Below are 14,008 nucleotides of genomic sequence, written 5' to 3' on the forward strand. Positions count from 1 at the left end.
GGCCCCTCGGCCATTTCCGCCGGCGTCCGGAAACTCCCGACAGCCCTCGGCTGCTTCCGCCCCGCTCCGGAAACAGCCGAGCGGGGACCCGTCCCCCGCCCCGGCTCCGGGGCTTTCCGGAAATACCCGAAGGTCCGATCGGCGCCTTCCGGAAATCACCGAGCTCCGCAGGCCTCCGGATCGGCGGGTTCCGGAAGTAGCTGAACGTCTCCTACCCCGCGGTCGGCTCCTTCCGGAAAGAGCTGAGCTTCCCCTCCCTTCCCTATCGGGGTTTCCGGAAATGACCGAACCGCCCTCGCTCCCAATCGGAGATTTCCGGAAAGAGCCGAGTCCAGCCGAGCTCTACACTCCCTTCCCCATCGGGACTTTTCGGAAAGTGCCGAGCCGAGATCGGAGACTTCCGGAAATGGCCGAACGGGCTGCGCTCGCGATTGGCTCCTTCCGGAAACCGAAGCTGTCTCTCCGGCCAGTCTCTCCTTCCGGAAATGGCCGAGCCCTCCCTCCCTGTTTCGGCTATTTCCGGAACCGCCCGAATCCACTCGGGCCTGATCGGTGGTTTCCGGAAATGGCCGAGCCGCTCTCGGCAACTTCCGCCGCAGCCCCCTGGCCTCTGGGGCGCGCGGGTAGCGGAGCTGGTGGCTGGGGTCACGGGTGTGTATGCACGCACGTGCACACGGAGCCCGATGTGCAGCTCCACACACGCACACCTGGGTGTGCAACTGCATACCTGGGCCTGCGATGGTGCACACACCTACCTACACACACGTACACCTGGATGTGCAGCTGTTCACATGTGCACACCTGGGCCAGCAGCTGTGCACACACACACAGGCATGTGACACTGGATAGACACAGCCATGTGCAAATGTGGTGTGCCCTTCTGCATGCACCCAAGTATGTGAGTGTGCCAGCTATACCTGGTGCACAGGGGCACACCTGGGCATGCTGCTGTGCACACACACAGATAAACCTGTGACTACATGCGTGCGCGCACACACACCCACACCCACACACACCCTCTGGTGTTTGGGGCACAGACACACAGAACCCAGAAGTATAGGATACATGCTCACACACACGTGGGTGTGCAAGTGTGCATGCAAACAGGCACAGCCTGGAGTGTGACTGTGCAAACACTTACACACGTCCATACTGGTTGTGCAAGCCTGTACACACCCAAGTGTGTGACTGCACTCCCCCACCCACACGCACACTGAGGCAGACCAGGCCAGGCTAATATGTCCGTACACGGGAGCACACCCCGCCCCGGGTGTGCCACCTTGCGCGCACGCACACGCACACACACACGCACATACACACAACCTAGATCTGAGTTTCCTCACCCAACTGCCCCTGTGTCCCCATAGTAACCGTCCCCCTCGAGCCCAAAAAGGAGCCTGTGTCCCTATAGCACCCCCGCCCCCCATAAACGCCCCCGGGCGGGTTGTCCCCATAGCAACCCACCCCCTGCAGAACGCGGGGGGCTCCGGGACTGCACGAGATTTGTCCCCCAGAGACGGGGGTAGGGCGCTCCAGGGCTCCCGCTCCGCTCCTCGGGCCTGATTGGCAGGCGCCAAAGGGGCGGGGCGAGGGCAGGCAGAGACTCGCGATTGGCTGGCAGCAGCGAGGGCGGAGCTGGGAAGGAGGGCGGCGATTGGCTGCAGGCGGTGGAGGGCGCTCGGCGGACAATGACACCATAGAGTGGGGCTGGCCGGGGTGGCGGCCGCTTGTTCCGCGGGGCTCTATGGTGCTGGAGGTCCGGGGGCGAGCTGGTCCTCTGCAGCCGGCGGGTGCCCCTCGCTCCCGACCCGCGCTGTCCTGGCAGCCGGCCCCGCCCCCTCGAGCGTTCTATAGGGGGAGGGTTGCTATGGGGACTCAGCCCCGCCCCCCTCGGGTTCTATAGGGCGAGGGTTGCTATGGGGACCCAGCCCCGCTCCCCGGGGTTCTATAGGGGGAGGGTTGCTAGGCGGATGGAGCTGCTCTATCCCCTTGGGTGCTCTATAGGGGAAGGATTGCTATAGCCCCCCCTCCTTTGGGGCTCCATCTAGGCAAAGACCATATAGGGCCCCTATAGCTTCCGAGGGGGCGTGGTCTATAGGAAGGCCCCGCCCCCTCGTGGCTCTATAGGGAGCAGGGCCTGTCCCTGGGCAGTGGTCTCCGCCCCCCGGGGGTCTGGAGGAGCCGGGGCCTGTCGGTATGCGCTGGTCTCCACCCCAGAGCTTCTATAGGGGACAGGCCCTTTCTATAGGCACCGGGCTCTCTGCCCCGCCCCCCGGGGGGTTCTATAGGGGACAGGCCCTCTCCATAGGCACCGCTCCTCTCCGTTTCTATACAGCAGGGCCCACATTTAAAAAGGCAGCAGCCCCTCCTCGCTTCTATAGGGACCTCCTATAGGCGCGAAGCCCCGCCCCCGCATGGGGGGCGGGGCCTGCGTGGGCGGGGCCGAGGCCAGCCCCCACGGGGCGTGGCCTATGGGGCAGCCCCCCCCGCCTGGCCCATCCCCCCACGCTGTCGGCCCCCCCTTGGGGGGCTGTAGGGGGGGGGCTGGGCCCAGACAGGTCATCCCCCCATGGGGCGGGGGGGCAGCGCGCCTGGCCGGGGGGGCTGAGCCCCGGAGTGGGGGAGGGGGGCGCGGGGAGCCCCCCCTCCCCCCACGGCTGGAGAAAATAGCGCGCGGCCCCTTTAAATTTACCCAGGAGCCCTTAAAGGAGCCCCAGGGGCCCCAGGCAGAAATCCCCACCCCGGCCCGAGCCGCGCGGCCCGGCGGTGCCCCTCACTCCCGGCCCGCAGCCCCCGCCCGGCCCGGCCGGGCCCCCCGCGCGCCCGCGCCCGCGCCCGCCCCCGTCCCCGTCCCCGCCCGCATGGAGGGGCGCGGGTGCTGAGCCGACGGCCGCGGACGGACGGACGGACCCACCCGGGGATGGAGCCGCCCCCCTCCCCCCCGCCCCTCGGCCCCGTCAAGCCGGAGCCCCCCGAGGAGGAGGATGCAGGTGAGAACAAAGGGGGGTGGATTGGGGGCGGGGACACTGGGGACCCCCCCCCCGAGAAAGGGGCGCGGCCCCTTTAAGAACTCCCCCACCCCTTCCTTTAAAACAGCAGAACCCCCCCCCGTGCCCCTTTAAGAGCCCCCAACCCGTCCCTTTAAACCAGTATGCATCCTCCCCCCTGTTTCTTTAAGAGCCCCCCCATTCCCCATCCCTTTAATCTGGCAAGCACCCCCGCCCCTTTAAGAGCCCCCCCTCATCCCTTTGATACAGCAGGAACCCCCTACTGTCCCTTTAAGAACCCCCCACCCCTTTCAACCGGGAGACATCCCGCTACTGCCCCTTTAAGACTCCCCCTTTGCTGTCCCTGTAAAACAGCAGGATCTCCCCCCACTCCTTAAAGCCCCCCAGGGACAGGAGCCCCTCCCCGGGCCCTAGGGGCCCAGCAGTGCCCCCTGCCTGTGCCCCCTCTCTTTTTGGGGGTCTCTTTAAAGGGACAGATGCTGTTCCCCTAGTGGGGGGGCATTGAAAGGGTGTACCCCAAGGAAGGACCAGCGCCCCTCACTCCTGACCCACAGCCCCTGCTCCTCCAACCCTGCCAGTGCCCCCCCTTCCCTCCGCCCCTCACTCCCTCAACCCCTGGACTCCCACAGTGCCCCTCTCAACCACCCCGTAGCCCCCTACTTCCCACTGCCCCCATGTCCCTTGTGACCTATAGCCCCTAATTCCCCCCAAGGTTCCCCCCCCATGTGCCCTGTCCCTGCTGGTGCCCCCCACTCCTGACCTGCAGCCCCCTACACCCCCGCCCCCATGGTGCTCTTCCCGCCCTGCAGCCCCCAGCCCTGCTGGTGCCCCTGGCTCCCGACCCGCAGCCCCCTGCCCTCCCGTGGCCCTGCCAGTCAGTGCCAGATTTAGGCATAAGCTTCTTAAACCGCAGCTCAGGGCCTCATGATACGAGGGGTCTCTAAACAAGAAAAACCCTGGACGTTTTGGCTCCGATATGACAACGTTATACATCTGCATGGCTCCACAGTTATCATTCATACTGAGTTCATACATTTGTGCAGAAATAACAATAATTCATCTTAATGTCTCATGAACATCCATTTTTGTGAATGTCACAGGTTATTTTTATCGTGTGGGGCCTCCTCACCTGGGTGTGTGTTAGGGCCTCGGCATGGCATAATCTGGCACTGCCGCCAGTGCCCCCCACTCCCGCCCCATAGCCCCTGTGTCTCCCTTTTAGTGCCCCTCACTCCTGCCCCACAGCCCCCCATTGCGCTCTCTCTCTCCCTCCCTGCAGGCTTCCCCCTGCCCCAGGACACCCCTGAGCTGGTCCCAGGGGGTCCAGCCTGGGAGCGGCCGGCGGGGGGCGGGCGCAAGTACCCGGACCACTGCGAGGCACGGGCGTCGCGGCCGGGCCGCAGCCGCATCCCGGGCCGGGACCACCGGCGCTACTACCACGAGCACTGGCGCGGCGAGTACCTGATGGCCTTCGACGCGGCGCGGCACGGCATGACCTGCATGGTGTGCGGCAGCGCCCTGGCCACCCTCAAGCTCAGCACCATCAAGCGCCACATCCGCCAGAAGCACCCCTACTCGGGCGGCTGGGGGCCCCGTGAGAAGCAGGTCATCATTCAGAGCTGGGATGCCCACCTGGGGCTGGAGCCAGGCCCTGGTGGGGCGCCCCGTGGGCTCCCTGTGCCCCCAGGTAGGCGCTGGCCTTCCCCCTGTCTGGGCTGGGGGGGGTGGGGGGTAGGTAGGACCAGGAGGGCAGCGAGGGGCTGGGAAGGGAGATGGGGTAGATGGGACTAGGAGAAGTGGGGTTGGGGGGGCAGACAGGTCAGGGGTGGGAGGTAGTTGGGGTTGAAGGGGGGATGTGGGGTGGGGTGGGGTAACACGGCAGACAGAGCTGGGATGACAGGGTAGTTGGGGGTGGGGGGTAGATGGGCTGGGGGAGGGGCCATGGAGTGGGGAGGTGGAGCCAGGGCTGTGGGGTGCATGGGGGGGGTGAAGGTAGATGGGGCCATGGAGTGGGGGGGAGGGGTAGATAGACCACGTGGGATCGAGGTGTGTGTTGAGGGCCATGTCTTGTACCCCCAGGGCCTGGCATGGGGTTGAGGGAAGGGCTGGGTACCTGGTAGGGAGGCCTTGGGGTGCCCCTTGGCAGCGGTTGTGGGGCAGGGCAGGGCAGGGGCCTGCGTAGCCAGTGGGGGTCAGGTCTCCCTCTGCCTGCCCGCCCTGGGGGTCTGGTGGGTTGGGGTTGGTGTCAGCATGGGTGGGCAGGCCTCGCACCTCCCCCCATGCCCAGGGCTGGTGCTGGTGCCAGGGGTTGGCATGGGTGGGTAGGTGTTGTTGACATGCTAGACCCCCACTGCTGGCCTCAGGCCTGGGGGGAAGGTTGGCATGGGCAAGGAGGCTTCGTGGCCATGCTTGGCCTCACGCCTCCTCTGCCCCCCTCCATGGACCCAAGACCGGCAGTGGGAGTTGACGTGAGCAGGCAGGCTTCATGCCGGTGCCAGGAATCCCCTCCCCTCCCGTCAGGCCTAGGGCTGTGGTACCAGGTGCGGATTAGGACTGGCTTGGGCAGGCAGGCGTTGGCACTGCGCTAGGCTGCCCCCCCACTTCTCCCTGTGGGGCTGAGGCTGGCACTGACAGGCAGGAGGCTGGGATGGGTTAGCTGGCAAGCAGGCTTCATGGCTGCAGAGCCCCTTCTCTTGCTCTCTGCCCCGCAGGCCTGGGGCTGGCACTGGTGGGTGGGGGTTTGCTGGGGTGACAATTTTTCAAAAGGGAAAGGTGGGACATGCGTGCCCTCCCCCCCCCTTCTGCCACCGGTGACAGCGCAGCCAGGCCAGAGCCACGCGGGGAGGGTGTGGGCTGCTCGCGCACCCCCTGCCCACCTGGCAGCAGCAAGGGGCACAACTCTACACCGCTGCCCCTGCTGCTGCCAGGTGGATGGGGGGCATCTTGCCACGGTGGCAGGGGCAGGGCAGCAGGTCGGAGAGTCCCGAGCCCACAGCTGGCGGCCCACATCTGCCCCTGCCCCGCACACAAATCTGGAGGGGTGGGCACGTGCAGACGCTGCGAATCCGGGACGGCGTGTGTCCTGGGGTCCTGCGTCCTGGGACCGGGCTTGAGGTTCCCATTGCAGGACTGTCCCGCCCAGTTAGAGACAGATGGTCACCCTGGGGCGGGCCTGGGCAGGCAGGCTTCGTGGTCACATGACCCCCCCTCTCTCCCCCCGTGGAGCTGGGGCTGGCAGTGGGGGTGAGCAGACTTTGTGGTCACGCTAGGCCTCATTCTCCCCTTCTCTCTCTCTCTTGTCTTCCTCACAGGCCCAGGGCTGGCGTCGGCGGGGGGCCCGCGGAGCCGGCGGGTGGGCGCGGTGCGGGCTCCGCGGGCGGCACCGGGCGGGCGGCGAAAGGTGGGCGGGGGCGCGCGGCGCCTGGAGCGCTACGTGCGCGAGTCCCTGCAGGGCTGGTTCCAGGCCGAGTTCCTCATGGACTACGATGCCCAGGGCAACCGGCTGCGCTGCATGACCTGCGGGCGCAGCCTGCCCAGCCTGCACCTGGACGACATCAAGCACCACGTGCTGACCGCCCACCCCGCCTCGCTCACCTTCGGCCCTGCTGAAAAGGCCGCCGTGCTCGAGGCCTGGCGCGCCCGTGCCCTCGTCTTGGCCGCTGGCAAGGCCTGGGAGCCCGGCTTCGAAGGTGGGGGGCCACTGGGGGTGAGGAGGGAGGAACTGGGGGGTTGACCTAGTAAGTGGGAGGGCACTGGGAGGTGAGGTTGGGGTGTGGGGGCACACAGGGAAGGTGTGTGGGGTGGGGGGCGGGGCGTGTGAATGGGGCCAACTCCAGGGTGGGGGCAGGGCTGGGGGAGGTCGGGAGCCCCATCCCTGTCCCCTAGTGGTGCCTAGTTGCAGCCCCCCCACTAGCGGAGATGGGGGTGCTACACCCCCCTCCACTGCTGTACCCAACAGTCACCTTTTCCGGCACAGATTCCCAGCATCCTTTGCAGCTGCCCAGCCCAGAAGAAATGCCGGAGGATGAAGACGAGGAGGAGGAAGAAGAAGAGGAAGAAGAGGAGGAGGAGGAAGAGGAGGAGGACAACCATTCTGAGGATGCCCGGGGGGCCGAGACACCACTGCCGCCTGCCCCCCGCCCGGACGCTGCGGTCCCCCGGGGCAGGGGTGGCGCTGGGGGGCCGGCCCGGGGCCGGAGCCAGCGGCGGAACTACCAGCAGCACTGGCGGGCCCAGTTCCTCATGGACTTCGACGGGCGGCGCCAGGGGCTGGTGTGCATGGTGTGCGGCGGGGCCTTGGCCACGCTCAAGGTCAGCACCATCAAGCGCCACATTCGCCAGGTCCACCCCTTCTCCCTTGACTTCACACCCCAGGAGCGCCAGACCATCCTCGAAGCCTATGACCGGGCTCCGGGGGAGGAGCCTGGGCCCCAGCCCCGCCCCCGGGCACTGCCCACCACTGCTGAGCCTGGTGGTGGGGAGGGGGCGGGGCTGGCCTATACCCCCCCCACTTGTACAGCGTGAGGGTAGGGGCTTCTCTTGGACGTGGATGTGGACGGTGGCCCCCGTGGCTTATTGGGGGAGGGGAGGATGGGCAGGGTGGGGGGTGGAATTTCTGCCCCTTGTCTCACCCCAAAACCTTCTACTCTGCTGGAGGGACCCCAGTTTCTCTATGCCACATGCCCTTTTACCCCAGAAATTGGGGTGCTCTCACCTAGCAGAGACCCCCTGATTGGGGGAGGGGGGTCTGGAGGGGCAGATTGCAGGGGACGGGGGTTGCAATGGGGTGAGGGCAGGGTGCTCTGTGAACTGACAGAAGGGGACCTGGGTTTTTCCACGTTCCTGCTCCAGGACAAGCCTGGGTGTCCACGTCCCCACGCCAGGAGGTGCCGGTAAGTAGCCTGCAGTAATGTCAAGGTTGGCAGCCTGGTTGCCATGAGCCATTGGGGCGCTCCACCCTTTTCCACTAATGGAAAGACGCAACCGCTGTAGGGGTGGCCCCTCTTGGCTTTGCTGTGACGTGGAAGACCCCGCACTTATGATCATGCCTTCCCAGGACCTACCAACTCCATGGGATCATTGGGCAGCCCAGTTGGGGCCAGCTGGTCTGGCCAAGTTGCCGTCTTCCAAGGTGTTGGGGAACCTCGTGCCCGGGAGAGGAACTTGCTCCATCACCGTGGAGCCAGCGTACATCAGCTGCCTCTTCTCAGTTCCCCGTTCTGGTTGTGTCAGGGACGTATCCCAGGAAGCCTGTGATAGCAGGGCAGACGCAGGTGAACTTTGGAGTCAGAAGGCTAGAGCTGGAGGGAGGCTGAAGACGGCAGCTTTGGGGAAGGGTTTTGGCCTGGAACTGCTATGAGATAGCTCCAGAGAAAATATGTCGTCTTTTCCCAACGTGGTAGACCCAAAATGATGCCAGTTTTGGAAAGTGGACTGGAATTGGGTCCAAACACCATGGAAATTGAACAAAATGGGTGCCCTGCCGTTATGGGTGCCCTTTTTTCCCCATTTAGGTGTAACAGCAGGAGGGCTGTAAGAGGTGGCTGCCATCCTCCCCCACCCCCCCAGCTGGCAATTCCTGCCCTGGGACATGGGGTGCTGGGAGCAGAGACGGAGTGTGACAGCCAGACCACTCTGGGGGAGGGGGAGGCTCCAGAGACCAGGGGCGATGGGATACTGGGCTAGATGGGCCTACTGGTCTGGTCTAGCTGCTTTTGTGGGCTGAAGAACTCTGTGCATCGGAGCACCATGATGGTGACACAGGCTCTGCTCTCAATGAGAAACCAGGGGGAAACTGAGGCACGGGCAAGGGGACCAACTTCCTGGTTGCCGGTGGTCTAATCTCGCATCCAATTTCGGGGCTATAAAGCCAAGAGCTTCCCTTTATCCAGGCTTACGAACCTGCAGAAGGGGCTGGACCAAGAGAAATTGGTGTGAGAATGGGATTGTTGCCCAAACTTTTAAGTCTAACCTGCTCTGCGGGGTAGCCCTGGGTGGCGGGTGGTGCCTGCTCAGACCTGCTTCTCCTTCCTCGAGCCATGGGTTGCTCCGGGAAGGTGAAGTTGGAGCTAGGAGTGGGATTTGAACCCAAGATCCCTTTCCCCTTTGTTTTATGGATGCAGTCTCTGCTCTTCTTCATCTGGCCATGGTATCTTCTTAGCAGGCCCTGGAAGACTTTTGGGGTCTCCAGAGCTATTGCAGGAGGCCAAAGTCTCTCCTTGTTTTACTAGACTGGTTGCCCTTCAAAGAAGGGCTGGGCTGGCCAGTAGGGACCAGACTAGGGAGACTGGGGTGGCTGCTGTGGGAGCTCGAGAGCTGCGGCAGGATGTAGAGGCAGGAGGGCGGGAGCATGCCGAAAGGAGTCTCCCGCAGGGAGGGAACTATTAGATGGTGGCACAAAATCAAGACACGAGCTGAATCCTTGGGGGCTTGAGTCACGGCAGGTGGGAAACTGGAAGGAGGCCGAAGTGGGTTGGGGCACCGTCCCCTTGTTGGAGGGGGGTTGTCTCTCTCGGCCATGTAGAAAGGTGGGTGACTGGGTTTTGCAATGAGCTTGGAGACCTGGCTAGCGGGCAAATGACCCAGGGGTCTTTGCTCAGGGACTGGAGTCAATAGGACATGGGAACAAAGCTGGTTGAGTCCTGGAGATCCAGCCAGAGTCCCCAGACAAGGGAAGGACATTGGTCTCCTCATCAGACCAAGCAACCGGCCTCCTCCCAACCCTAGTTGGAATCCACTCGCCACGGCCTTGTCCTCGCGGCTCTGGGCTGGGCACTGCCAGCTGGCATCAAAGGTAGGTTGTGGCCAGGGACAGTCTTCCCAACTGAGGGATGCGTGCGGGTCCATGTTGGATTATTGGCTGGAATTGCCACAATGGCCTTTCGAACCATCAAGAAGTAGGGCTGGAAGAGACCTGCAGAGATCATCGGAGCGGAGCAAGCCCACCGGCATACCGCCCGGATGTTGCTCAGTGCCCCACCAAAGACTTCTGGTCCAGCCTCACAGCTGCACGCCTGAGCTGCCTGCAGTGCAGTTGCTCCTCAAGTCTTGAGTAATGATAAAAGGTGCAGGTGGAAAAATCAATCGCTTTTTCTCGGGTCCAGCACAATTAGCGTGTCCTGAGACACTGACTTTGAGGTCCCACTTGCCAAGCCCCAGCTACCCCTTGGTTAGGAAAAGCCGAGACGTGAGATGTCCTGGTCCCGTCGGCTGTCACTTGGGTGCCAATTGAGGTCAAAGGGTTGTTGCAATAGCAACCAGAGAGTTAGCTGGAGTCTCCCCACTTGCACTTCCTGCAAAACGCCAGCAACGGCGATGAGCGGAGTTCATCTCGACCAGGAGCTACCAGGACAGTCTGGAAGTCTCATCTGCCATGTCCCCCGCTGGGGTGGAAACAAGTCATAGCTTCTCCCCTTGCCCCGCCCCAGCCCGCTCTTCCAGAAAAGGATGAGAGAGAATCCACTGACTTGCTCCTTGTACTTCCCATGTAAATGTTCTTCCGGATTATATTTATATGCCTACACCCCGCGTTCGTGACAGTATTGCGATGTTTGTTACGTGGTCCTTGTGAAAAGGTGTTTTGCATTGGTATTTTTTTTATATATATATAAAAATATAAATATATATATGAAGCACCTCTGTTTTGTAAACAAATATGCCCAATAAATCCTTTCGAATGATGTGCGTTCCCCGAGACTGCTCCTGAAGCTGGACTGACAGAATTAGGGGCAAAGAGGACTGTTAAAGAAGGGGCTGGTTTCAGGCTCAAGCTGAGTCACTGGAGCTTGCTTTGAGTCAGTTTTAAGTGGCGGTGCCTGAAGGACACGTGCCACTTGCAAATCAATCCTTCTGCTCCGGTAGCACTGGTGAAGTCTCACTTGGAGCACCGGGCCCAGCTTCAAGGAGAAACGTGGACATATTAGTCCAGAACAGCGGCAGAAAAATGATTAGGAGTCTAGGAAACGTGATTCATGATGGTAGGCTTAAAGAACGGGGATTATTTAATTTAAGACTGGGGGTCGGGGGCAGGATTGGGGAGCGACAGGCTCAAGTTGTGGCAGGGGAAATTGAGGTTGGAGATGAGGAAGAACTTCCTCCCTCTGAAGCAGACGCTGGGCTGGGACAGGCCGCCCAGAGAGGGGGAGGGATCTCCGTTGGTGGAGTAGGTCAGATGGACGCTTCGGCAGGGCTGGTTGAGTCTAGGTTGATCTTGCCTGGAGAAGAGGGTTGGACAAGTTGTGACCCCCTGAGGTCCTTTTCACCCTACTGTCCCGTCCTTTCTAGAAATCCCAGCACTACATCAGTTTAATACAATGAAACCCTGATTTCTCAACAGTATACTGGACTGGGCTTAGAGAAGGGTCACTTCACATCCAGGGAAGTGATTCTTCCACTCTACTAATAGAGCATGGGTCAGGCCTCACCTGGAGTCCTGGGTCCAGCTTTGGGCCCCGCACGTCAAAGAGGAAGCGGACAGATTGGGAAGAGTTCAACCCAGAGCGACACAAATGAGGAGGGGCCTGGAAAGCAGGATGAGGAAAGGCTGAAAGAATTGGGGTGATTGCGATTTGGTAGCAGGCTTCCAATCCCTGAAGGACCATGACAGAGAGGATGGAGATGGGGGACAGGACTAGGAGCAACAGCCTCAAGCTGCAGCAGGGGAAATTTGGTCCTCCTAACCTCCAACCTAAGACTGTGGCCAAGCCTTGGACCAGGCTGCCTAGACAAGTGGTGGGGTCTCCATCCTTGGAGATGTCCAAGCAGGTTGGACAGACACACGGCTGGGATAGTTTAGGTAGGGACAACTTTGCCTTGAGCAGGGGACTGGACTAGATAACCTTGCAAAGTCCCTTCCAACCTGCCTTTCCTATGAACAGTACATCGGCTAACCTGAAAATGCCTTAAAATAAATGGGTTCTTGGCTTAGCTTCATTTTGGTTCTTTCTACCGTGTCACAGATCACCCATCAAGAATCTTCCTTCTTTCTAGTGATGAGAAATGAGTCCTGGTCTACATAGCTTCTTACCACAATCTGTGGCTTAGCCACAAAAAACCAATCACACGGACTTCTCTGTGCTTTTGTGAGTCAGCCCAGCTCTGCTTCTCAAGAGGCAGGTGGAGACGGGCAACGTTGCGGATGGGATGACACTGGTGATGCAAGGGAGGCTCATGGCACAGGCCTCTGTTCCCTCTACCAGGATGGCAGACTCCAGGAAGTGAAACGAAGGCACCGCGCAGCACAGCTACCAAAGACCCGGCCTGACTTCAAACAAGACGCAACAGGGACTGAATACCATAATTTCTTGCCATGAGGTCACCAGGTACCAGGGAATGCTCACAATGGCCGTTGCTCAGCTCGAACACATTTGAGTTCCAAGCGCGACCACACACAGGAAATGACATCAGCAACACCCCCAGCTGTTGTGTTCTTTTTATTAATATTGGTTGTAGTTTGACAAGGAACCAGGGGAAGCGTTCCCTGGCCACTACTGTAGTTTGATGCTGCACGCACACACTTATACACACATACACACACACACACACTTCATTAGTAGTTTTGTTTCCATTGTTGTTTTGTCTACATATGTTCCTTTAAAAAAAACAACAACAAAAAAACCCCAAATCGCCTGGCACAGAGATCTTCATGAGGATCTACATAACAGCAGTAACAAAACAGGCGGAAGAGCTAGGCCGAGGGTGTCCAGTGCAGAAGAGACTTGAGGAGGAGAGATGCTGATGGAAGGGTGAGAAAAAAGGGGTGGACTTCCTGTGGCGGGAGGAGGGTGGGCGCTGGCTTGTGGACCAAAAGAGGCATCTCCAGCGGTTGGTCAGGCTATAGGGTTATGTCTAAGCTCTGACTTCACAGGCCTTGTGTCAAAATGAGACCTGGATACGTCTCATCTCTGCTGGGATCCACCTTGCTCTGACCTCTGGTGACCAATGCTTCCCTCCGCACCCACCTGCACTGTGGAAGGCCAAAAAAATAACAATAAAAATGGCACCTTCCCAGCTCAGGGTCCAATCACTAAGCAGCTCATTCATTCCCTTCCCTTCCCTTCCCTGACCCCTCTTTGCCTCTTCCACCCCCTGCTCCACTCTGGAAACAAGCTGGGACTTCACTGTTAGCGCCAACTCTGTTTGGACTGTGGTAGATGGCTCTAAGACCGACTCAAAGCTACCTTCAAAAAGAGAGGGGGACACAAGTTATGACTCTGTATACGCTAAAACTATGCTGAACTACCAGGGCTGGTGACGTACCATTTCTCCTAGCCTCACCTCTATGGGTCTCCTCCGCCGCCAGCCGGCCATCCTACAGGGCGCTCTGCCCTGCACAAGAGGGGGATACAAGAGCAGAGAGCTCCTGTGCTGATCTCCGAGACGGGACGGGATGGAGGGGTTCCGCTGGTTCCTCCAGGCAAGGTTTTACAGCAGTTACAGACATTTTCATTTCATGGCAAAGAAATAATAAAACAAAATGGAGGAGAGCGGTGACTTCTGAAGGGTGGCAGCGTGGCATTGTGGGCTGGGAGAGGATGGGGATGGACCCGAAACTAAGAACAAACTGACGTCAGGAAGAAGCGAACGGCTCTTCTAGACTTCCCACCCTTTGCCGCATGGATCCTCCACCTTCCGGGGAGCAGGATGGGCTGATGGCAAGGGAGAAGAAAGCTTGTTGCATGGGATGGGGGTGGGAGGATGCAGAAGCCAAGAAGAAGGGCACGGAGCTGGGAGCAGGCGTGGAGACCTCCCCCCATCGAACACCAGTTCTTCTTTAGTCAGGTGCAGAATCCAACATAGGGATGGGCTTTGTTTTTAGGCTTGGGGGGGGGAAAAACAAAGATACCGCTCAAGCGGACTCAGCAAGTTCCTTCATAGGTACGAGTAACAACGGTTATAACTAGGACACGGGGTTTAGTAACACCTGGGACCCACTTTCCTGCCCACCAGCCTATTCGGGCTTCTTCTTTGCCACTCCTGGGAGTTTCGCTTGGATCCTGTGA

General features: G+C 60.7%; 2 protein-coding genes across 4 annotated transcripts in view; one reads left to right on the top strand and one right to left on the bottom strand.

Annotated features, from left to right (window-relative positions):
• The first annotated feature begins 1,732 nt into the window (after window positions 1–1,732).
• ZFTA (zinc finger translocation associated) lies at window positions 1,733–10,687 on the top strand. 2 transcript variants are annotated; one of them, XM_059718494.1, is made up of 5 exons: window positions 1,733–2,990; window positions 4,288–4,695; window positions 6,320–6,697; window positions 6,985–7,319; window positions 7,860–10,687. In XM_059718494.1, the coding sequence occupies exons 1-5, from the start codon at window positions 2,921–2,923 to the stop codon at window positions 7,902–7,904; spliced, it is 1,236 nt and encodes a 411-aa protein (XP_059574477.1). In that variant the 5' UTR covers window positions 1,733–2,920; the 3' UTR covers window positions 7,905–10,687. The 2 variants fall into 2 exon arrangements, with proteins under 2 accessions (XP_059574477.1, XP_059574476.1); XM_059718493.1 differs by having other exon boundaries at window positions 1,740–2,990; window positions 6,985–10,687.
• A 1,737-nt stretch (window positions 10,688–12,424) lies between these two features.
• The window catches only part of RTN3 (reticulon 3), a 43,344-nt gene continuing 41,760 nt past the window's right edge, over window positions 12,425–14,008 (bottom strand). For both annotated transcript variants that reach the window (XM_006270760.4, XM_019482725.2), the window contains exon 7: window positions 12,425–14,002. In XM_006270760.4, the coding sequence (XP_006270822.1) occupies window positions 13,957–14,002 (46 nt within the window). In that variant the 3' untranslated portion in view covers window positions 12,425–13,956. The remainder of the gene's footprint in view (window positions 14,003–14,008) is intronic.

Source organism: Alligator mississippiensis, chromosome 15 (assembly GCF_030867095.1).
Source record: "Alligator mississippiensis isolate rAllMis1 chromosome 15, rAllMis1, whole genome shotgun sequence".
Lineage (NCBI taxonomy): Eukaryota > Metazoa > Chordata > Crocodylia > Alligatoridae > Alligator > Alligator mississippiensis.

Excerpts from the sequence above, each read along its gene's own strand:
- ZFTA (XM_059718493.1), top strand. The coding sequence starts at position 2,921 with ATGGAGCCGCCCCCCTCCCCCCCGCCCCTCGGCCCCGTCAAGCCGGAG. Across the intron at positions 2,991-4,287 it reads CCCCGAGGAGGAGGATGCAG|GCTTCCCCCTGCCCCAGGAC; the intron begins GTGAGAACAAAG and ends CCCTCCCTGCAG. Across the intron at positions 4,696-6,319 it reads TGGGCTCCCTGTGCCCCCAG|GCCCAGGGCTGGCGTCGGCG; the intron begins GTAGGCGCTGGC and ends TCTTCCTCACAG.